The sequence below is a fragment of the Apis mellifera genome, linkage group LG13, assembly GCF_003254395.2.
Source record: "Apis mellifera strain DH4 linkage group LG13, Amel_HAv3.1, whole genome shotgun sequence".
Classification (NCBI taxonomy): Eukaryota; Metazoa; Arthropoda; class Insecta; order Hymenoptera; family Apidae; genus Apis; species Apis mellifera.
In genome coordinates, this window is record NC_037650.1 from 612,365 (window position 1) to 639,806 (window position 27,442).

General features: G+C 19.9%; 2 protein-coding genes across 3 annotated transcripts; both read left to right on the forward strand.

Annotated features, from left to right (window-relative positions):
• Positions 1-1,260: 1,260 nt before the first annotated feature.
• LOC727618 (farnesyl pyrophosphate synthase) lies at positions 1,261-6,577 on the forward strand. The gene is made up of 7 exons (XM_016917349.2): positions 1,261-1,432; positions 2,498-2,636; positions 3,871-4,011; positions 4,207-4,404; positions 5,539-5,706; positions 5,838-6,056; positions 6,146-6,577. Exons 1-7 carry the CDS (start codon positions 1,272-1,274, stop codon positions 6,353-6,355), a joined length of 1,236 nt encoding a protein of 411 aa, XP_016772838.2. The 5' UTR covers positions 1,261-1,271; the 3' UTR covers positions 6,356-6,577.
• A 6,262-nt stretch (positions 6,578-12,839) lies between these two features.
• On the forward strand, positions 12,840-26,759 carry LOC551910 (farnesyl pyrophosphate synthase). Of its 2 annotated transcripts, XM_026444611.1 has the most exons (9): positions 12,840-13,096; positions 13,494-13,636; positions 14,931-15,120; positions 21,011-21,149; positions 23,740-23,880; positions 24,074-24,271; positions 25,462-25,629; positions 25,734-25,946; positions 26,041-26,759. In XM_026444611.1, exons 3-9 carry the CDS (start codon positions 14,933-14,935, stop codon positions 26,248-26,250), a joined length of 1,257 nt encoding a protein of 418 aa, XP_026300396.1. In that variant the 5' UTR covers positions 12,840-13,096; positions 13,494-13,636; positions 14,931-14,932; the 3' UTR covers positions 26,251-26,759. The 2 variants fall into 2 exon arrangements, with proteins under 2 accessions (XP_026300396.1, XP_624298.3); XM_624295.6 differs by lacking the exons at positions 12,840-13,096; positions 13,494-13,636 and having other exon boundaries at positions 14,868-15,120.
• Positions 26,760-27,442: the final 683 nt, after the last annotated feature.

Here is a 27,442-nt window from a genome sequence, read left to right on the forward strand (position 1 = left end):
AAAAAGAATTGTTTAAATAAATAGATAAAATCAAAAATTCTTGAAATCCTTTTTCCTGGGTACCCTTTTTTAGCATGATAGTATTCTGGTATATATTCTTATCTTTAAAGATATTCTTAATAGATTTGCATAATATTAAATTGATCCTAATTAAATTGGGAGAATCAGGATGAAGCATGATAATAATCAATAATGATCAGTATGATGAATTTAACTCATGTTAGAGGAAAACTCAACTTGAATTGGTAATTAGTGCACAAAGATGTCAAGATGCTGATAATTAAGAATTGATCAGCGTATGTTCATTATAAATTTTTTCGAACTAGAATCATATTGATCGCCGTTGAATCAACCATGGAATATCACCTTTGGAATCGAATTCCGTTCCAATCAGATCAAAATTAAAAATACACAATTTTAAATGTAGATTTAATTCTTCTGGATAATTATAATTAAATTAATTCTTCTCAGATGACATCATGTTTTGTTTTGTGATTTAATTAAAATGGACGATTAATAAAATAATAATAGAAAATTTTTTTCTATGACAGAAACTATTTTTTCCAATAAACTATCATAAATCTCGGAACCAACAAATACTCGGAAATATTAATAAAAGATTTTGATGATATTTAAATATTATTAATTATATAATTCATAATTCTCAACATTAATTCATTATGGATTCTGATAGTACAGATCTAGAATATACATTTTAAAATTAAAATTTTTTTTGTATATTAAATAAAACAAATATATATATATATATATATTACCCTTTTTTTTATAAGGAGAAATTTTTATAATTAATTCTTTCTTCAAATAAGATGGAAACTTATTTTTTTACAATGATTTATCTTTCAAAATATAATGAAAGAAATATACGCGAGCGTACGCCCGCGCTCGCGCACGCATACACACACACACATATAAAAAGCTACATCATTCACAAATTTTTTAAAAACTGTATTCTGTACCATTAAAAAAAATATTGAATTTTTAGGAATAAAATATAAAAAGATTCTAATTTTATTTTGTTGAATTCTCTATCTGATTTAAATTTTGAAATTAAATATAAAATATTACATGAGAAAAAATTAATATGAATATTATTACACAACTTGACATCCCTCCTTCGCATCACATGTACAGTCCAATAACGGTAACCTAGGCTATATATTAAAGCCGATTAGGTGCACAAACGTTGCAGTATTAAAGAAAATAAGTTATAGTTTATTCATTGATAAAATTCGATATAATTTTTTACAAAAATGTTTTATATTCTATCAAGATATATCAATTTGTGTGAACGAAATACACAAAAAATCTTTAATTCTATAAATATTAGAAAAAATTTATTATGGTGGAAATATCAAGAATCAAGATACTTTAGTTATAAAATAAATACGTCTTTAAAATTTCATACTTACTTGTAAATAAAATGTTTTTACTATAATTTTTTTTATTGTACTTGTAAATTGAAGAGAAATGTTTAAATTAAATTAAATTAATCTTTAAAAAAAAATATATTTAAATATATATATTACGTTATATTTCAAGGCAATATATTAAGCATTAAATTAATTAATAATATTGTATTATACCGTATTTATTTTATCATAAATATATCATATTATATTCAATTACTGTGTAGTTATTTACATAAATGAATATAAGAAATTTTCCAAAAAATGTAAAGAATACTAATTCTCTATTGAAAATCAGGAACTAACTCTTCATAATATTTTTTTTTGCATGCTAATATCTGGAAAAATATTTATGAGAAAATTATTTTGATATAAGAAAATCATTATTAAATCTTGCGAGCATTTACTATTCGCGAACAATTCAAATTTTAATTTTAGAAAGAAGAAAAAAATTTGATTAAAATGGTACTAAATAACAATCTTAACTTTTTGTTTTATTAAAAAATAGCTTAATTTAATTTTATAACCTGCGATTGACAAGATTCACAGTGAATCAACTTTTTTTTATTGTTTATCATTTTTGAGTAGCAATCATCTGAAGGTTAATTTGCAATGTCTGGTTCAGTTAGGGACTGTCATTATTTAAGAGACGCAGTGATATTTTCAATGTCATTGATGTTCTATGAAAGCCATGTCGTAACATGATTTAGACATATAATAATTCAATTTTCTTTTTGTAATTGGATTATTTAAAAAATAAATAATATACAACAAAAAAAGTAACATTAAACAATGTATAATAATAAAATAATAAAATAAGATATCAGATCGAAATCATTGAAATAAATAAAATTATATGAAGTATTTCAACAACTTTTTAATAGAAATAAAATTTAAAACAATATACAAATTTTAGAACAAGTGATGCCTCTATATTTTAAAAACTTTATTTATAATCATAAACTTTCCATTTAACAATAAAATTATTTCATATGAGAGGCAAATAAATAATTGACTATTAATTGTTTAAATTACAGAAATGATTTAATAATAAAATTCCTTTGTTTCAGATCAAATAATGTACAAGAATATGTCAATTCGTTTAAAGATGAAAGAAACGAATTAATGGCTATGTGGCCCGATATTCTCCGTGAATTGACGGACAAAGATAATGAAGAATTACCAGATGTTAAAAAATGGACAAAAAAGGTATCTATTTTTTTTTTAAATTATATACTATAAATTAATATAATTTCGAATCGTGTATCATAATTTCTCGTGCATAAAAATGTACAAATTAGTATAAGAAGCAAATTTTATTAAAAACTTAAATCTTATCAAACAAATCTTATCTTATGCATATCCTTTCTACGTAATTGATAAATAAATTATTGTTTCTTTGAATATTATTACAAAAAATGATATATTACATAATTCATATTTACTTGAATTAATAAATTATGCTAATTCTGATGATATTTTATAAACATACAGATTTTTCTTTTTATAACGCTTCTAATTTTTAACTCTTAATTTCATTTTTTATTTAACATTACATCTATAATTTCAATTTTCTCAAATATTAATTCAATATTGATTCAAAATAATCAATGTATAAATACAAATATATAAAAAAAATTGCATTATTTAACATTAGAAAACATTAAAAGAAACTCATTTCTTATTAATAAAGAAATTAAAGGAAACTTATCGATTATATTAAAGAAAGTAAAACCAGTTTATTTAGTTAATATGCATAATCGAAAGTTCAAAAAAGAATTTTTAAAATAAATGCAAATAAATATATGAAGATATTTACATTCTAATCTATATATTACTGCTCAATCAATGTTGATAATCAATTTACCTAAGCAATATGGATTTAAAATAAAAAAAAAGCAAACACTTCAATATAGATTGCTCTGTATAAATTACAATGTAGGTTGCAATTGCAATCTGTATTAATCTAAAATCTATTTTCTGAAATGAAATATATTTTCGTGAAATATTAAAATTTTTATTACATTCATGTAAAAATTTTATCATTGAGCTGAAATATTAATCATTAATTTGACTGAAAATATATCCATCTCCATCTTACATATACATGTCAACTTCCATTGCTTTTAAGATTATTAATATTGTTAATAAATAAATAGAATACTTATTATTTTATAGTTTTACATTTCAAGAAATACAAGATATATAGTCAAGAGTGAGTTGGTACATGTACGATATAAATTTTAATTTTTGGTTTAGATTGTATAATATATGAACCTAGTACTATATATATATATATATATATATATATATATATATATATATATATATATATATATATATATATGTATCATTAGCCACTACATTCTCTTCTTTCTATATTCGTATTTAAAAACTATATTCACTATATTTAAATATCGAAACAATATTTTTTAATTTTTAGATATTGGAATATTATGTTCCAAAAGGAGAAAAACGGAGATCAGTATCACTTATAGTCGCATATAAATTGCTGGCGTCTCAAGATCAGTTAACGGAAAAAAATATTCATTTAACTCGTATTCTAGCCTGGAATGTAGAAATAGTAATGTTTTATTTTATTCTTTTTTTTATTTTATATTATTTTAGAATTTATTATTTTTCAGTTGACGAATATATATATTCCTGTATATTCATAAATAAAAGAAAAATTGATATCATACAATTCTTTAATATTTTAAATTTATATTATTTCTTTCTAACTTTTAAAAAGTTTGTATATATATGATTGTTATTATAGATGCAAGCATTTCACATAATGATAGATGATATTTTAGATAATGTAAATATAGGACGAAATCAACCAACCTGCCATGTAAAAATTGGATTAGGTGCAATTAATGACAGTTTAATTATGAAAACATGTACATATAAGCTTATTAGGAAATATTTTAAGTCGAAAAATTGTTATACAGACATCGTGGATATACTTTTGAAGGTGAGTATCAAATTTTTTTATTTATATAAAAAATGCTCGAAGAAATAATTATTGTATTCATATATTCATTATTAATTGTTTATAATAAATTAATTCATTATTAATAAATCCAAAATTATTACATTTTATTGCAGCTTAATTTTAAAGAAAATAATAATGATAATAAAATTTCAAATAATAATGATAAAAATTGAAAATTTAAAGAAAAAGTTTTACCATATAGAAATAATTTTATGTACAATGTTAAAAAGTAGACTATAATATATGCATAGACTATAATTTCAAAATAAAAAAAAAGAGCATTGTACATTATCAAAATGTAATTACTTTTTTTATGAATGTACAAAAGACAGTTTTGTTTTAAATCATTCATGAATACTTACCATTTTACAATAGATTGTTATTCGTCTAATTCAACACATTATTTTTAATTTTTTTGATATTTTAAAAAAAATCTCGAGAATTTCATATTCCTTTTATTCATATAAAAGATAATGAAAAAAAGAAAATAATAAAATTTTAGATATAAAAATACTATTGAAAAATACAATTCTGAAGCCAATAAATTCTATTTTCTTTTCTATTCTGATTTTCTTAAATATTTTTCGAAGTTTAAATGTATGTACATTAGATATTTTTTAGCTGATCCTTATATATTTATATCTATTTTTATACTTTTATATAAAAGAAATAGATAAGTAAAATAACATATGTAATATATTGTATATAATATATATATATATATATATATATATAAATTCATTGATTCTAAATAAAATTGTATTTCTTCTCTGAAATATATTGAATCCATCAGTATACATAACATATTGCTCATTAAATTAAAAACATAAAAATTATTAATTCCACTAAGTAAATTTATTGCTTCTTTTTCCTTCAATACATATTTTATCAATTTTAATAAAAACCTTTTCAATGAAAATATTAGTAAAAATATGTTCAACATTTTATGAAATAATTTTCTATATAATAAATATTTATAATAAAACATAATTTCAAAATGTGTAAAATAATTTTAAATTTTACGATATGCATACATCTTTTTCTATATAAATTTATATTTTAAAATAATGTAATTATTAAAGTATGATTTACAAATATTTATATAATTTATAGTATCATACAAAAACAGTGCATGGTAAATGTCTAAATATATTGACATCGATAGATTCGGGAAAGAATGCGAATTTTAAAGTTTTTTCTATGGATCAATACAATCATCTAATAAAACATAAAACATCTTATTTCTCATTTATACTTCCGTTCAGTCTTGCTATGCGTTTCGTAAGTATATTTAATTGCATCATTTAATTTTATTAATTCTTATGATTATAATATTTATATTAGAAGTATAGAGAAAGAGATTTTTTTTATACTTTTTTACTTATTTTATATTAATTATATATTGTTCATAGGCTGGCATAATCGATCTAGAAATGCATCGGGAAGCAGAAAAAATTCTAACTAAAATAAGTCATCTTTTCCAAGTACAAAATGATTTTTTGAATTATTACAGTAAAGAAGAAATTGAAGGAAAAAGTGGCATACAAACTGACATACAAAAAGGAAAATGTACATGGCCCATTGTGATAGCATTGGAGCGAGCAACAGCCGAACAAAAAAGAATTTTAAAAGTAAATTTATCATTAATAATATTTCAAATTTATTTTCTTCTAATGGAATACTAATTATTGAAATTACTAATAATATTAATATCATCTAGGAATGTTATGGAGTAGCTGATGAAGAAAAAGTAAAACGTGTAAAAGAAATTTATGACAAGATAGATATATCAAATATCTATTTTAATTACGAAGAAGAAACGCATAATTTATTGAATACATATATACAACAATTATCTTCAAAACTTCCACCTGAATATTTTTTATATTTACTCGCTACATCATGTAGTAAAGTAGGACGAAAACATTAGTTGCGCAAGATATTCGAAAAGTGTGGGAACACATCCGATTATCCTAAAATAATATTCAAATAATATTTTTCTACAATATTTTTCTAATATTTTTAGAAAATTAACAAATTTATTTTATTAAAAAATTTATAACAAAAATTAATAAAGTAGTTTTTAACAATTTAATAGATTACTAAAAATTTATCAAATGTAAAACAAATAAAAAAAATAATGAAAATTAATAAAATCTTTGAAAATCCGTTTTCAAAACGAAACAAAAATTACTTTTTTTTTTAAAATATATTCTTTTTTTTCATTACATTGTAAAGAAAATTAAGATGAAAATATATTACACAATATTACATTTTTTTTTATTTTTGACATTTATTTTTATTTATTTATTAATTAAGAGTTTGAGAAAACAAAATAATAATACTTAAAATTGACTTTAATTATTAGTGAATAATATAAACAATAATATATAATCCTTGAAAATTTATATATATATTATCATTATATTAATCAAATTCTTTTTTTTTTTTTTTTTTTTTTTTTTTACTAATTTTCTTGTAAATAACATTTGATATATTCCATACAAAATACGAATTAGTAACGAATTTTAACTCAAAATTATCAATAGCTATTTAGAATAAGTTGATTATTAAAACTAGTTTGATATATATACTATTTCTTCCAACTGAATATTTTTTTTATTTATTCGTTACATAGTAAGTAGGTCGAAAATATTAGTTGCGCAAGATATTCGAAAACATCCGATTATTCAGGGATTAATTTTGAAAAATAATTTCAAGCAATATTTTCTTATGTAAAAATTCATCTCTTGTCATTAACATATTATTCACGAAAAATATTTACCATTTAAATACTTTCTCTAGACATAAAGATAGTGTTATAGCTATATAAAATAGCTATATGCCGCCATCATCATAAAATCAATAATAACATTTTATTGAATAAATCATTCTGTCCAATGAATTCTATATCCAATATATCTCACTCAAAATGATAATAAACTCATATATGATCGATAACATGGATAATAGTATAATCGAAAGGAGAGTGATTTTACATTAAAAATTAATATAAGGAATAAAATTTTTCCTTATGAGGAGCTTTTTTGTTTTCAAAAAAACTTTTTTATTTAATTCGCCGAATATATATATATATATTTGACCACGTCTTGACTTAATACATCTCGCTTCTTTCGTTTGTATTTATTATGTTATATATCAAAACTATACAATGGTTATATAATAGTATAAATTTAAGAAGATTAATTTTTTGAAAAAATGAATGGGAATTGGATATCATTACTTCAAAGTATTGAGAATTGAATTTTTTCCTCGATTATTATAAGTAATTTTTGACAACATTTTTGCTCAGAACGAAAAGTATATATACATATACATATCACATAAATTAATATGGTTTAGTAAAATTCGTTTAACATTACTAATAACTTTATATAAGTTTAAGAATAAGTTTTAAATGATTTCTTAAATGTTTTTAATTATTTTTGGATTCTATTCGATTCTATAAAGAGCTATTGTAAGATTTGAAAAAGTTAATAATTTTTGATATCTCAAAATAAAACCTCTTTAATTAAAAAAATTTTTGTAAAAAAGAAGAAGAAAAAAAGTTCAATGGTTGATGCAGAAAATTTAACGAAATAAGCAATAAAAAATAATTAAATTGTTTTAGCTTATAAAATATAATTAAAGGAACATTAATATACAAAGATACAAATTTTTTAAAACCTGAATTTTCTACCATTAAAAAAGATATTGACTTTCTAGGAATAAAATATAAAAGAGATTATATAATTTCATTCTCATGAAATTTTCTTTATGATTTAAATTTTAAAATTTAATTTTAAAAAATACATTTTTTTAAGAAAAACATAAAGAAAACTTAGTTTTATAATTTTTTATTTAAAAGTTTTTAAAAATTTTTGCAATTGTAACTTAGATCATTGATTTTAATTTTTCAGTAATTATAATTATCAGTAATGATAATAATAGTTTTTCTAACAAATACTTTTTTTAATTATATTATTATCATTATAATATGGTAAAATCATGGTAAAATCATTTTAAAAAATATATTTTTTTCGTGAATGAAAATAATTTTTTGCGTGAAAAAATAAATATAAATATAGTATGACGAATATTTCCATATTGATCATATATCGTTATATTGTATATCTCGTTGTCGATGATAACAGGTATAACTTTACTTGGCATGTTTACTTCATAACATTTAAAATGTAGATAAATTCCAAAAATGTCTCTAAATTCCCCTAGAAGCCGCCATTGCCTTCCATCGTTATTGTTGTTTGTTGTGCATAATTTCTTCTCAATTCAAAAAAATTCTCAAAGCAAATTTATTTACAAAATTCAATAAAATTACAAATAATATGGAAAAAAGATAATATGGAGAAAAGAGTAAACATTCACTCTCCATTACAAGATCGTAATAAGAACAAAATAAAATGAATGAAAAATGAGAAAAATGCAAAATCAATTGACATAATCATAACTTATCATATAACTTATATAATCATATCATAACTTAACAAAATCAAATGTAACAATTTATCCAACGTTAAATAGATCAAATAAATCAGCAATTCTTTTTATGATTAATTTAATGATGTGTGAAACATGTTTAATATTGCTTATTACGTTTATAAGGAATAAACAAAGTTTCTCTGCATGAAAACTAAATTAGATTCATACGATGGAACAATTGATAGTGAAAAATTTCAATAAAAATATTAATCTCATTTATTTCGCAAATAAATGTAAATGTGCTCTTTAGCGAATCTCATTCTCAAGGAAATTTTTCTACAGTTTAAGCTCAACTTAAGACTTAATAAAGAAAATCAACTTTGAGAAGTAGCAAGAAAGTTATAACAATGGCGTGCCTTACAGAATTCAATTCTGTTCCCATTTTATTATACTGAATCTTTTGGAGAAAAATCTTTACGTCACAAATAAAATCACTGTCGAATTTCATCCTGGATTGAAATTAAAATGTAAAAAAGAGATTTGAGTAGACCTTCGGGAGAACTCAAAGTAAAAAATCCTGGAAAAATATCTAAGAAAAGCAGAGTGGAAGCACCGAAAATTAATCTGATGATTCTAGTATTGTCTGACATTGAGATAGATATGAGATAGACAGAAAATGAGATAGACATTTTATTACTTCTCTATGGTGAAAATGTCCAGAATTTTGTAGATTCCATATGTATGCTGTTTTCTTAATTCTTATAGTATGTGATATATGTGATATATCAAATCAAAAGTTGCGAGTTTTAAAAAAAATTTAAAAAAAAAAAAAAATTTTGAATTCATATGTAGTGTCCTCTGAAAATTTTGTTTCACTGCCACAAATCAGTAACAAGCTAATAGTTCGAAATTATCAATTTGTAATAAGTTTATTATTAAAACTAGTTGGATTGTATTTGAATTCGGAAGAATCTCAAAAATTTATTGAGATACAATTAAGCGAAAATTATTTTTCTATTGTTCAATTAAATAAATATTATAATATAGAACTTTTTTTTAATTTTTCTAAATATAAAAACTTCTATTGAAATTTTAATTCTGAATGTCTTATTATAAAGTCAAGAATTCTTTCTATTATATCGCAATAATCCAAATCATTCGAACTTAAAACTCGTATCAGTTAAAACTGAATCATGACAATGTATAATCGAAACATTCTCGTCTAATAATTTTTCAAGTTTATTTTTGTGAAAAACAGCAATGTATAAAATTTCTGAGATCTCTTTAAATAAAATCTATCTAAATATAATCTTATTAAAAATATAATCTTATTAAAAAAAAATACTTTTAACAAAATTTCATTGTTTATTTAATAAAAACCGTGAAATGTTATTTTCTTGATAATGTAATGAAAAATATAAATATTCATGTACATGTATATAAAAATTAAGATTTTACAGATATTCTAAATGTTATATCTTCTTATTCGCTTCGCTTGTTTCTTTATAAAATGAAATGAAAAATAAAAATAGAATTAAATTTCGAATTTTTTCAATCGAAGACAAGTTGACAAATCGTTCTTAAAGAAAATACACATAGGTTGTTAACATATTTCTATTATTTATTTTTGCATTTCAGAAAAAAATTCAGTTTCACTTGGTCTTCTTCGGCAATTTTTATGAAGCTGAGAATTTTATGAGAAGTCTTATTAATCATACGTTTTTAAAATTAAATAATATAAATAAAAATTACTTCCTCGTGAAATAATATAAAATAATATAAAATAATATTTTATAATAATTAATATGATGATACAGATATTAGAGGGAATTTGAAACAAAAGTAAAATAGTAAGTAAAGTAAAATATAAAAAAACAAAGTCTTTAATTTAGTGTATTTATTGGATTAATAAAGTTCAAGATTAATAAGTTCAAGAATAAATTTTTTTGAAATATAAATTTATTTTTTAGTCAAGTAATGATATACAATAAAATAAATAAATGATATAAACTTTTTTTATTTTAAGAACATTTCTTTTCTTTATAATCTGAATAATCTGTAAATATGTTGGTATCATTTATTTGAAGAAAATTTCTTTGAAAACATTTAATTAATTAAAGAAAATAATTTATTTAGTTTTCGAAACAAATTATTTTCAATTTTATAAACGTTTTAATTATGAAATCATGTATATAATTATATTCATATGTATCTGTATTATACATCTATATTATTTTTAATTGTATCTAATATGTTTATGTTATATTTATATTGGCAAAAAGAAATTCTAAATCAGCATAAAAATGATGATATTTATTATCGATAATTAAGTCGATTAGAACAATTATTCTACATTAAAGAATAATTTAAAAATATAGAATAAAATTTTTTTATATTTTATTTTCAAGAAAAATTATTTTTAAAAATAATTGCCATTATATGTATTCTGAAGTATGTCTTGACTTAATATTTTCTAAGTATTATTCATAATAACCTTTTCATTTGACAATAAAGACAATAAAATTATTTTGTATGAGCGGCAATTAAACATTAACTAAAGAAATAATCAAAAACGAATGTTCTTAAAATAGATAATAGATGTACGTATATTTTTTATTATTTATTTTAAAATTTTTCGTTCTGAGAAATACAGTCAAGATAGATTTCATAGATATATAATAAATATTTTATCCTTTGCTTTCTAAAATAAATGTATCAATTGTATAATATTTGAACCTAGTATATATATATATATATATATACATATATATATATATATATATATATATATATATATATATCATTAGCCACTATATTTTCTTCTTTTTATTCGTATTTAGAAACTACATTTAAGTATCGAAATAATATATAATCAACAATATAAAGGAAATATTTTGAATATTTTCAATAGAAAGTTCAATAAACATTATATTACATTAACTATTAAATTTAAAAAGAGTTGACCAAATAAATAGATAAAATCAGTCATTCAAGAAAATTCTTGAAATCCCATTTTCTAAGTATCTTTCTTTAATATTGATAATATTTCGATGATATTTCATTATCTTTAAATTTAGTTTTGACAGATTTGCATAATAACTAACTGATAATAAATAAAACATCATGAAAAATAATAACACAGAAAAAATAAAAACACAAAGTATATATTCAATGTATCGTTGAATCAATCGTATTTATCATTCATTTCATTGCATGGTCAAGAATTATTAACTGTAATTACTTATAATTATATATAATCAATTGTTCGAATAGCCTACGCGTTGATTAGTAATCAGCTTTTTGTGGATATGAATTCGTCAATAAAGATTTTTAAAAAAAAATATAGTTGAATATTATCTTAGGAATCTATTAACCGTCGTTTCTATATTTTTCTGTACTTTGAATAGTTAATAATAAAGTAGTAAATTAAATTATTGTAATAAAATCGATACAATATTCTAATAAAACATAAAATATATTATCTCCTTTATACATTTATCTAAATAATCTAAACATACAATCTAAATTATCGCTGGTATCTTCAAAGATATAATTGTTCGAATTTTTAAAATAAAAATTAAAAATTGCTTTCGTTTGAACAATAATTTTGAAACTAGAAGCATCGTATCGAATGAAATTCAGCCTTGCTATGCATTTCATAAGTATATTTAATTGCATTATTTAATTTTAATAATTAATATAACTTTAATATTTATATTACAAAAATATAGATTTTTCCTTTGTTTTTTAACTTAACTTACTTTATTTTAATTATACATTATTCATATATTGGTATAATCGATCCAGAAATATATAACGAAATAGAAAAAATTTTAATAAAAATAAGTCATTAAAGATAATAAATGTTATATTTTAGAAATATTAAAAGAATAATAATCCAATATTGTTGGCTCCCGCAGTAATGTAAAGTTACATACAATGAATTGTTAAGTACATGTACATGTGTCGATTGTTCTTTTGATTGAGGCTATATACATGTGTATATGTGTGATGAACTGGTCCTCGTAGTTATTTCTTATGTATTTCTTAAAATAGAAAGTGGACCTAACTCTGAATGGTTATACTTCTTGCGCATGGCTACAAGAAAGTAGTCTCTCACAATGTGATGGCACATAATCGTATCTAATGGTGTCGTATCTAAAGGACGATGATTGATAAATGCAAAGATACTATCTTACCGTGTCCGGCAGCCAAATTATGACATATTCATGTGAGCCTTTATATACAAGTGAAATTCATATCCTTAGAAAATTTCTTCTTAATTGAATTGGAAAAATCACAATGGAGCATGATAATAATTAATAATAATGGTATTAGTAATGATAACTTAAATTAGAAAATAATTCCTTAGATTAAATTGGTAATTAGTGCACAAAGATATCAAGATACCGACAATTTGGAATTAATCAGCATATATTTAAATTTTTTCGAACTAGTATTACATTGATCGCAGTTGAATCAACAGTGAATATCATCTTTAGAATTAGATTCCGTTCTAACTAGGCTAAAGTGTACCAAAAATATAGAATTTTAAATGTTGAATTTTGAATTCTTCTCGAAAATAATAATCTTCTCAAATAATATTATCTTTTGTTTAAACTTAATAGAAGTGAACGACCAATAATGATGACAAATAATAATAAAAAAAGTTTTCTATACGAGAAATTATTTTATAAGTAAATATTATAAATATCATAAATCTCGAGGACTAATAAATATCACTCGGAAATATTAACAAGAGATATTGATGGTACGTATTAAATATTATAATCTCTTAATGTCAACTTAATATGGATTTTGATAGTATAGATCTAGAAATTAGACATTTCAAAATTAAAATTATTTTCATTTTTTTTATTTTAAATAAAACAAATATATATATAAAGATATTTATATATTCGATATCATTTTTTTTTCTATGAGAAGAATTTTTTACATTTAATCATTTCTTCAACAAAAAAACGGAAATTTATATTTTCATGATGTTTTAGCTGACAAAACATAATGAGAAAAAAATATATATATGTTAACTGAGTGTGAAAATAATAAAAAAAATGTATGGGTTTAGCTGAATGAATATATTATATTATACGTAATTGCGTATCTGTTTACAAAACATTTGAAATATGTATATGGAAAAAAAATAAATAGATACCAACTATGAAGTAGTGATATTATTAGTAACATTGAATAATAAAATCAAAAATAAAATCAAAAATAAAATTCTATAACAATATAACATTAATATAATATAATATATTAATATATAATATTAAAAATTTTCTATCATTGAAAAAGATATTGATTTTTTAAATAATAATAATAAAATGTAATAATAATAAATAAAATGTAATATAAAACAAATTTTATAATTTTGTTCTGATGAAATTATCTTTCTGATTTATTTTGAAATTAGTCTTGAAATTAAATATATTTTTTTTAAATAAAGAAAACTTAATTTTATAATTCCTTATTTACAAATTTTTAAAAATTTTTACAATTTTTGCAATTTTTGTAAGTTGAATCATTGATTTTTATTTTTCAATGATATAAGTATTAATAATAATGATGAGAATTGTAAAAAAAAAATATATTTTTGATAGATTATTAAAACAAATTTTTGCATAAAAAATAATTATTTATTGTGACCATTTAAGTCTATATCGAAATATAATATTAATTCTTTATTATAAATTGATGTGAATATATTTATATTAGATAATGTTAGATTTTTCACATTAATTCCTTGAAATTGATAAATGAAAATATTGAAATGGTTAACTATATTATGTACATATACAACATATTCTTTAGGAATTAATTTCGAATAAAAATTATCATCTCTCGTGACAAAATAGCAAAGGAAGAAAAATAAAATAAATAGTATGTTCAAATATTGCTTCACATTTGAAATCCCTCCTTCGCGTCACATTTACGATCTAATAACGGTAACCTAGGGTATATATTAAAGTCCACTGAGCACACAAAAGTTGGAGTATCAAAAAAAAAAAGTTATATTTATTCATTGATATAATTTTTTACAGAAATGTCTTATATTTTATCAAGATATATCAATTTACCGTTATGTGAACGAAATACACAAAAAATTTTTAATTCTATAAATTTAAATATTAGAAAAAGTTCATTATGGTGGAAGTGCCAAGAATCAAGAATAGGATATAATCAGAAGAATAGGATATTTTATAAAATAAATATGCCTTTAAAATATTATACGTAAGTAAAAATATTTTTATTATAATTTTTTTATTATATATTTTGTTATAAATCGTAGAGAAATGTTCAATTTTATCTCACAAAAAAAATATTTAATTAATATAGAGCGATATATTTTATCACGTTAGTATGATGATATGAATTTAATTCGAACATTTCTATTTAAAGTATTGAAGATTAATTTTTTCTTGACTTTTTCTTGTTAGACAATCTTTGAAAATACCCTTGTTCAGTTCCTTGAACGAACTATATACAAGAATATAAATTAATATGATATCCTTTTCAAATTCCTGTAATGTAACTTAATTTTATATATGAATATTTTGAATGAAAAGAAATTTGTAATTATTTTTAGATTCGTTACATTCGTTATAAAGAGTTATTGAAAGATTAAAAAAAAAAAAGATAGAAAATTGATAATAATTAATTTTCTTAAAATAAAATTTTCATTTCTACGAGTATGATTAGAGTTTTCCTCTAATAAAAAAAAATAAAAATTCAATGAAGAAGTAATTAAATTGCATGAAACATTCTTAAAAAAAAAACAAAAAATTGTGAGAACAAATTGATGTAATGGCAAGAAAAACATAAAGAATATAGATATATTTTTTGAATATATTATTAATTTTTTTAAAATTGAATTTTAATTAATTCTGTATTTACAAAATTTATAAATACAATTTTTTTGCATTGAAAAATTTTGTATAATCTTTTCTTACTTCATTTAATAATATATTATTGAATTATAAAAATATATTAATAATGTTTCCTACTTCATTTAATAACACAAGAAAATGCAATAAAAGAATCTATTATCAAGTCCAATTTTCTTAATGAATCAAATGAGTAATTTCAAAAAACAAAAAGAGAAGATGAAATTTGTTGCAGCTTTGGATAAATATCTATATTCAAGATGTAATTTGTATTATAATTGCTGCTGCTGAAGTAGTAATATAAAATTAAAGATAATTTAATAATCAAATTACGTGAAGCATTCCAAGAAAATTCATCAAAAATGATTATTATTTATTGAAATAATAAAGTGTTATTAATAAAAAACAAATTGAAAAATTAGCAATTATTATTATATGTAAATTCCCTGAAATTAATGCGATAAAAAATTTTGTAAAAAATAAACATTAGCAATATTGGAATTATTATGAAATTATAAATTAAATCAAATAAAATTCAAGCAAATATAGCATGATTTTAAAGTGTCGACAAAAATTTTGTATTATATTTTTTTTATACTTTCTTTTATACTATATATATATCGAAACTTCGTTACATTCGATATATAAATAGATGTCAATTTTTCGAAAAGAGATTCTTCAATTTAAGAAAGTTAATGAAACATATGAAATAGCACTAGAAACGTGAAAAATATAGTAACTTATAATATTAATTTAAAAAAATGAAAACAATAAATATAATATTCTATAAATATTAAATGAAATATTATACAAAAGAATCCAATGCAAATGAACCTTAATAAAAAATATTTATTTATAAATATGTATTATTTTATTTTATGAAAAGTTTTGTTTATTATTTAATATAGTTTTTTAATATAGTTTACTTATTAATAATATAAAGATATTTAGGAGTATTATGGATATTAATATTAGATTATGTAAGGAATTGAGCATTTATATAAATACTAAATTATTAAAATTGATAATTGAGAGTTATATAATCAAAAAAAAATTTATATAATCAATGGCATTTATGTTATTTTATTTCATTTTATTATTTCTTATCATTTTTAGGAAGACGAAATATTTCTTATTTTAAAATTTCTATTTTTGTTTTGTATTAAATGAAATAAATATATATACGGATAAGAAAATTTATTTTTTTTAATATATTTATACTTCATGTTTTTCTGTGCAAGCAATTTTTTAAAATTAATCTTTTTTTCAATAAATTAAATAAAAACCTATATTTTTATGATATTTTAGCTTTTAAAATATAGTGAGAAATATATATATATATATATATATATATATATATATATATATATATATATATAAAGCTATCATTCATAAATTTTTTAAAAATTAAAATCTTTATTCTAAAACTATATTCTTTACCATTAAAGAATATATTGAATTTTTATGAATGAAATATAAAACAATTTCTATAATTTTATTTATTTCTATAAATATAATTATATTATATATATAGAAATATAATATATTTATCGTAAAATATTTATTGTAAAATATCTTTCTAATTTTGAAATTAAATACATTTTTTTAAGAAAAAAAAAAGAAAATTTAGTTTTTTATTTAAAAGTTTTTAAAAATTTTTGCCATTTTTGCAATTTTTGTAACTTGGATCATTGATTTTTGTTTTTCAATGACTATGATCATCAGTAATGATGATGATACAAATTTTTCTAATAAATACATTTTCTAATAATTATTATCATTATATTAATTATATATATTATAATATATAATATATATAATAATATTATTATTATTAGGAGAGTTATAAAATAATATATGTTTTATCATTCTTAATATGTAATATTATTTTAATTATTCTGAATACATAAAAGAAAACATTATTTTATTTACACTATATTATATTATATTACATTATATATACTATTCCTATAAGGATAATTGTTTTACATTTTTAATTTAAAATATTATATTATATTTTAATTTAAACTTAATAAATTATATTGAATTTTTAAATAGCTATTAAATTAAACATTTTGGAAAAAATTACGACAAATTGGAGATATTTCTTTTGATTTTTAAAATTTATATAATACATAAACATTTTATTCTAAGTTTTTCTTTCAGATAATTTTCAGATTTTAATAATTATAAGATTTCGTCATACTTTGATAAAAATAAAAATAGTAACAAAATAGTAACAAAAATAGTAAAAAAATAGTAACAAAATGAAAAAAATAATAATAATTATATTAATTAAATATAACAAAAAATAAAAAAAATACTTAATGAATAGAATAATATATTTGAACAATATTATTTTGATTTTGAACTATGTATACATATAATAACATTTCTCTAGATTTTTAAAAATACTTTATTTAAGAATATTTTATTAAGAATTGCTAATTTTTCTTTGTAATTTTTAGATTATGAAAGTAACATTTTGCATTAAATAATTATTTATTGTGACGAGTGTGTCCGCATCGATGTATAACGTCAATCGTTTCTATTATAAATTAATGTGAATATATTTTATATTATGTAATAATAATAGATTTTTGATAATCTTATAATAGTTCGTTAAAATTGATAAATTATGAAATTATTGTGAATTAACTAAATATATAATGTAACAATATCTATAGCTTCAAGAAAAATTATAATTATATTTATTCAATGATCATGACGTCATAATAAATGAGAAAAAATTAATATGAATATTATTGCCCCACTATTTAATATGCTTCTCTTGCGTCAGATGGCCTCAATTCAGGAATAGTAGCCTTGGCTATATAAAGCCATGAACACATGAAAATTGAAATATTAAAGAAAATGTGTTCAATATTATAATGTGTTCAATCATTGATATAATTGATATAATTTTTTCATAGGCAAAAAAATATTTATTATACTTAATATATAATATATTTATAAATATATGTATTATTCTATATATATATATATATATATATATATATATATATATATATATATATATAATTCAATATCATTATTTAAATATATAAATATATGTAAAGCGCTAATTTTTAAGTCAACATATTAAGCATTAAATATATTCATGATTAATTAATAGTATTATATGTAGTATTATATTATATTTATTTTATCACATTATATTAATTAAATGTATATAATTATTTATATAATTAAATACAAAAGATTGTTCCAAAAATGTGCAATATTAATTTTATGTCAACTGAAAATCTTATAATAATTGGCAACATATTTCTTTACAAATAGACAATTCTAAATAATACATGTCGAATGAAATATTGATTATAACTGTTGAATATGTATATCGATAAAAGATACATCGAACAATAAATAAACTCATTACGCATATTATATACGATTTATTCGTCATTCAAAATATCAAGTTCTATAAAAAGAAAAATATAAAACTTTTCTAACGAATGATAAGTAATGAACTATATTAAAGAATGCAATGATTATGTATATAAAAATTATATATATACTTTTCAAAATAATTGTAATTAAGTATGTACGAGTTATATCTTTTACAATGATAATACCTATCCAATGATCAAAACACGAACGATTCTTTTCTAATAAATTTTCTAATTTTATATTAAAATGTTAATATAATATAAATCAGAACATGCAATTCTCTCTTCCTCCTCCCCAAATATTAATGGTAATGAGGATTTGCAACTCATTGCGTAAAAATATCCTCACACCTAAGGATTGCTCGAATTAGATTTAGCACGAATGTTGCACAAAGTATTGTTCAGATTTTGATTCACACATATTTATCATAAATTTTAATAATTTTATTTTATTAATATTGATTGGAATTGTTATCATAATTGCAACATATCCATTCCAAATATCAATTAAATATATATATACAATTATTTATATACATTATCCTCAAAAAGAATATTGTTTTTCAGTATAATTCTGAAACCCTTCGTTTTAGGTTTAATAGGTGCTAATATGTATATGACTGACAATGAAAATTGATTTGTACGAAAACTTTCTTGGAATAAGGAAGGAATTATTCTTAAATTCTGCGGCCACTTATTATTCGCGAACATTTTGAATTTTGATTTTGTGTTATTAAAACAATATTAAAATGATCTTAATTTTTTTTAATTTATTCAATTAAATATTAATTTAATTTAATTTTATAACCAATATCACTTTGTATTTGAAATTTATAATTTATAATGTGATCGTGATTAAATCATGAATACAATATCTTTGAGCAAGAATTATCTTAAGTCCAGTATAATTCTCTCCCAGTTTATATAACTCTCCTTGGACTTCGGGTTGTCATTATTTAAAGGATTGATCTGCGATTTCATTAACTATGTTATTAAATACTCCACAGATTTTTTAAATTCATCGTGGAAGAATTTTTCATGGAGTTTTTAATTTTTTAATATAAAGCATTTTAATATAAATTCGATTTATTCGATCTATATGAATAACATTTAATTAGTTTCTTCATTGTATTTGAATAAGATTACAATCGATTATACTATACGCTTCGTGATTGATCAGTTTTTTCTATTAATAATTCAAAACTATTCATAACAAACGAAAGAATTTGCAAAGGAAAATGTTTCTTGAAATTATCTTTCTTGAAGAAATCTCTTACGAATCTTAACGAATATTCCTATTTTTAATATATTTTGCATTGGAATAAAACATAATTCTTTTCAATGAATATAAGAATTTTATCTTGATAAAACTTTCGTACTATATTAAATTTATTAAAAATTGAAATATAATTTTATAGGAAAATAGAAAATTTGTTTTTTGTTGTATAATGTAAATTATATTGAAAATATATTGAAAACTATATCGTTACATGATTTAAATATATGAGAGATATCAATTCAAAAATATACATAAAAAAGTAGCAATATTAAACCAAAATGCATAATGTAAGATATCGAATCGAAATGAAACAAATAAAATTACATGAAATATTTCAACAATTCTCGATTAGAAATAAAAATCGAAATATATTCAAAATTCATTAGAACAAGTGATTTATTTTAAAAACCTTATTTATAATAATAAGCTTTTCACTTGACAATAAAGTTATTTTGTATGAATGGCAATTAAACAATTAATCATTAATTAAAGAAATTTAATTTTATTGTTATTAAAATAAATATATTATTAAAATTCTTTTGTCTTAGATCAAACAATGTACAACAATTTGTTGATTCGTTCAAAAATGAAAGAAACGAATTAATGACCATATGGCCCGATATTGTTCGTGAATTGACGGAAGAAGATAATGAAGAATTATCGGATATTAACAAATGGACTACAGAAGTATCTAATTTTTTTTAAAATTTATATATCATCGAATAATACAATTTCGAATTGTGTAAAAAAAGAAAAGAACTAAATTTTGAAAGCTTAAAAAAATCTTATCGAACATAAGCACTTCGTAACTTATTAAATACGTTAAATTATTGCTTCTTTGAATATTAACATAAAAAATGAATTATAGAATTCGTATTTACATTTACATTAATAAGTTATGTTAATGTGATAATATTTTATAAACGATTTATCTTTTTACAACGCTCTTTGTTTTAATTTTTCTTGTTAATCTTAATCTTTTAATTTTTTTTGTTAATATTATATCTTAGTGTATCAATGTGTGTGTAAAAAGAATCGTATAACATTATATAGAGTAAAAGAAATCCATTTTTTTATATTTAAAGAAATTAAAGAAAATTTATCGTTATTGATAGATAATAATTATTGATGAAATAAATTAAAACCGATATTGTATACATATATATACATAAAGTAGAGATCAATAATTTATCTATGTTCAAAAAAATGTGGTGTAAACATTTATTTTTACAATTATGATTATAAGATTCATATTTCCATCTTTCATGAATGTAGCTTTATCTATAAACATAATTGTTAAAGGAAAAAATCAGGACAGAATTATAAATGATCAAAATAACTTGAATTTCAGTAACATTCTCAACAATTTAAGTTTTTTTTTTTTTTAGTAATTTATGAATGGGATAACCATTATTCTCTTACAACATTATTCCAAACTTAATAACAATTATTTCTTTATTACAGAAGATAAAGTGAGACAGTAGCAATAGTCACATGAATCAAATTAGCCAAAATATCTTGTAATCGATCACTAAAGAAGGGATTCGTAAAAACTCATTCTTTGAAATCTCTTCCAACACGACTGTTGATTCATTCTCTTTTAATTAAATAATAATTATTAAAGGAAAAACTAATTTCCTTAAAAATTTTTCCAATAAGTCAAAATTTATTCAGATATCATTTAATCTTTATGGAAATCAATCAGATCGCAATTAATTGCTGCAAATTCAAATTATATCTAATTAGAAATTATTTAGAAATCGCGGAATTTATCAAATAATCATCAGTCAGTTACAAAAAACAATTAAAATCAATCATTAAACTGACTCAAAATTTGTAATATAAACAATTCTACAGTCTCATGCTCTTCCATCATATTGTAGGAATAGAAATAATTATTTAACATTAATCTAATCTAATCTAATTATTGGTTACGAATATTTAATATTTTTTTTATTCTAATAAAACTTATCAAGTATTCTTGTTTATAATTATCTTTATGGAAAGAAATACATTTTCGTATTGAAAAATGTAAATTTTTATTTTATTTATATAAGAACTTTATCATTGATCTAACTTTTATAAAATATTATTAATTTTATATAAAAATATAAATATAAAATATTCAATATTACATATAATATGCCAATACTGCTTTCAATTTGATTAGATTAGATATTGTTAAAATTTAAAGTAATAAGTTCTACGAAATGAGAAATACAATCCAACGAAGTTTGATATATATATTATAAATATTTTAAATTTAGCTTCTTAAAATGATTGAATTTTAAATAATTTATGATAAATACTCTTCAACAAATTATATGAGATTCAATAAATATCGTGAAAATTTGTATATTTCAATATTTCAAATATTGTTTGAATTAGTCTTATTAAATAAATTCACCTATAATGATGTGCTGGAACTTAATAATGATGAAAATAAACTAAAAAAAGCAACATCTAAAAAATATAAAATATAAAAATATAAAATGATTATTTACAATTATAATTAAATATAAAAAATATTAATATAAAAATATAGTTTCTTATCCAAATCTCAAATTAATATTGATTAATATGTATGACTATAATGACTAATATATTATATATATTATAAATGACTAATATTTACAAACGAAAAAAAAAATTATTAATAGAATATTTTGAATATTAATTTCAGTAATTCTAATTTAAGATCTTTGTTTTGTTATATGTATGCAATATTAATGTTATGGATTTTGAAAATGATATACGTATTGAGAGCGTGAACAAAAATAAAATTGCATTTTGTATTCATATTCATGTTCGAAATCAAATAAGGATTCGATTCAATATTAAATATATTTCAAATGGTGCCAAGTATAATGTGCTAATTAGATACGAATAAAAATATTTCATTTGTACGAAGTAAATTATTTTTTTTTTACGTCTTATTACTTTTCCAATGTTAATTCTCTCTTAAATATAGAGATTTGAGACATTACAATATTAACGAAAAAATATATTTATATTATTTTAAATATATTTTTTGTTTAAAAAATTTTATAAATTTATGTTAAGAATGTTGAATGTAAATGTATAAAAAGATCATTAAAATATTGTTTAGTTTTGTACAATTGTTTTAAAAAAAATATACATAAATTTTCTTTAGTCTCCCCTATTATGTATGAGCCTATCATTAGCCATTATATTCTTTTCTTTTTATTCGCATTCATAAATGATATTCAATAACGAAATGTATTTCAATAATGAAACAATATTTTTTAATTTTTAGATATTGGAATATAATGTTCCAAAAGGAGAAAAATGGAGATCAGTATCGCTTATAGTCGCATATAAATTGCTGGCGTCTCAAGATCAATTAACGAAAGAAAATATTCGTTTAGCTCGTATTTTAGCTTGGTGTATAGAAATAGTAATTTTTTTATTTCTTGTTTCTTTTTTTTAATTGATATTATTATTAGAATATATTATTTTATAGTTCACTAATATTTTTATATATTCGCAAATAATAAAAAAATTGATCTTATATAATTGATTAATATTTTAAATTTATATTTCTTTTTAGCTTTAAAAAGTTTATATATATATGATTATTATTATTATAGATGCATGCAGTTCACATAGTGATGAATGATATTGTAGATCATGCAGACATGCGACGAAATCAACCAACCTGGCATGTAAAAGTTGGATTAGGTGCAATTAATGATGCTTTAATTATGGAAACATGTATACAGAAGCTTCTTGAGAAACATTTTAAATTGAAAAATTGTTATGTAGAACTCATGAATATATTCTGGAAAGTGAGTAAAATATTTTTTTATTTATATTATTTACATAGTATTCAAAGAATTAATTGTATTTATAAATTAATTTTGTATACTCGAAAAAAAACGAAAACTATTACTTTTTGTTGTATAGTTTCAATTTTTAAAAAAATAATAGTAAAATCTTTTGATAATTAAATCTTTTTTTTATGAAAATTGGAAATTTAAAAAAGTTTTATCGTATAATTTTTTCATATACAAAACTGGTTTAAATAATAATAATAGTTAGCATATTTGTTTATATATTTGTTTATAATTCCGAAATAAAAAAAAAGTATGTATATCACCAAAATAAAACTATATTGTTTCTTTAATAATGCAAAAAATAATATTTTGTGAATATTAATCATTCGTGAGTAGTTAATATTTTACAATAGATTAATTCATTTTATATTGCTTAATTCATTTTATTTTCTTTATTCACTTCTAATTTTTTTCATATTTCGAAAAGAATTAAGAATATTCATTGGAAGACAGAGAAATGAAGGAGATAATGAAATTTAAAATCGATAATAGCAATATTTCAATGAAATAAAAAAACATGTCACATATTTTTATTAAAAAATTTATACATTTTATATTCTTATATGAAGATATTACTGAAAAATAAGTATATAATTTTGAAGTTATAAATTTTGTTTTCATTCCTATTTTGATTTTTGTTAAATATTTCTCTTCTTATTTTCGAGATATAAACACCATTAAATAAATATACATTAGATACATTTCATAAATATATTAATCCTCGTATATTTATATTTTTTTATATATATTTTTATAGAACTTAATAAAATTGTATTCCATAAATTATATTATATTAATTATTATGCATAATATATTATTTACTGAATGAATTATGAACTAAATGAATTATTCCATTAACTAATTTATTCTTTTTTTCTCTCTCTTTAATACATATTTTATCAATTTTAGTAAATATCTATCAATTAAAAATATAATATAGTAAAAATATATGTAAAATTGTTTCAAAACGATTTTTTATATAACATATATTATAATATTTATAACAATGTATACTTTAAAAATGTGTACATCAATTTTAAATTTTGCTATACGTATATATTTTATTCTGTATAAATTTAGATTTTATAATAATTATAACAATTATTAAAACATAATTTATCAAATATTTATATAATTTGCAGTATAATAAAAAAACAGGGCATGGTCATCGTCTAGATATTTTTATATCAACAAATTGGAGGAAGAAGGCGAATTTTGATCTTTTTTCAATGGACCGATACAATACTTTAGTAAAATATAAAATGTCTTGCTTATCATTCATATTTCCATTCAGTCTTGCTATGCGTTTCGTAAGTATTTAATTGTACTATTTGATTTTATTAATTCTTATAACAGTAAAATTTATATAGATTTTTACATTTTTTATTTTACATTAATTATACATTGCTCATAGGCTGGCGTAATCGATTCAGAAATGCATAGAGAAGCAGAAAAAATTTTGTTAAAAATAGGTCATTTTTACCAAGTACAAAATGATTTTTTGAATTATTACAGTAAAGAAGAAATCGGAGGAAAAAGTGAAACTGACATACAAGAAGGAAAATGTACATGGCCCATTGTGATTGCATTGGAGCGAGCTACAGCCGAACAAAAAAGAATTTTAAGAGTAAACTTATCATTAATAATATTTCAAATTTATTTTCTTCTAATGGAATACTAATTATTGAAATTACTAATAATATTATAATAATATCATTTAGGAATGTTATGGAGTAGCTGATGAAGAAAAAGTAAAACATGTGAAAGAAATTTATGACAAAATAGGTATATCGAATATCTATTTTGATTACGAAGAAGAAACGCATAATTTATTGAATACATATATACAACAATTATCTTCGAAACTTCCATCTGAATATTTTTTATACTTACTCGCTACATCATGTAGTAAAGTAGGACGAAAACATTAGTTGCGCAAGATATTCGAAAACACATGGCAAAACATCCGATTACGGAGATATTCCTAAAATAATTTCAAGCAATATTTTTCTATGCAAAAATTTCTATTATTTTTTGTCATTAACATATTATTAACGAAAAATATTTATCAATTAAGTACGTATTATACAGATAGTGTTGCTATTTGTCGCCATATGAGAAAAAATAAATTGAAGCAACATGTCAAAGAAATTGTGTTACGTGTAACAAATATTTCATATCGATAAAAAATACATATTTAGAATAAAAAAAATAAAGAATTAAATAAAAAATTAATTAAATTATAGTTATTAAATATAATGTTTAATCTTGGATAATAATAATGCAAAAATAATTAAAAATTAAAACTAATTATTGTGTCCATGTTTTAAAATTGTTTTAAGTTATGAAATATTTCATATGATGCTTGCCTCAATATCTGTATCAACATATTATTGTAATAAAAAAGATTTGCAATAAAAAAGGTTTTGATAAAAATTTATCAAATGTAAAATGAATGAAACAAGTAATAAAAACTAATAAAATCTTTGAAAATCTGTTTTCAAAACGAAACAACAATTATTTCTATCTTTTAAAATACATATTTTTTTTTATTATTCTATAATCTCCACTGTAGTTTTTATTTATATATATATTATATATATTATTTATTTATATATATATATTATATATTATTATATATATATATATATATATATATATATATATATAATTTTAATGCCTGTATATAAAAAAACAAATACACTGGATAATCGAAAAGACAACTGTTTCATGATTTATTATAAAGATTTAGTATAAAGTTAATAATCGAAACTGTACACGATATTATGGAATAAAAATCTTTTGTTGCATCATAAAATCAATAATAGATATTTTATTGAATAAATCATTCTGTCCAATGATTTATATGTACAATATAACTCACTCAAAATGATAATAAACTCATATATGATCGATAACATGGATAATAGTATAATCGAAAGGAGAGTGATTTTACATTAAAAATTAATATAAGGAATAAAATTTTTCCTTACGAGGAGTTTTTTTGTTTTCAAAAAAACGTTTTTATTTAATTCGTCGAATATATATATATTTTACCATGTCTTGACTTAATATATCTCGCTTCTTTCGTTTGTATTTATTATGTTATATATCAAAACTATA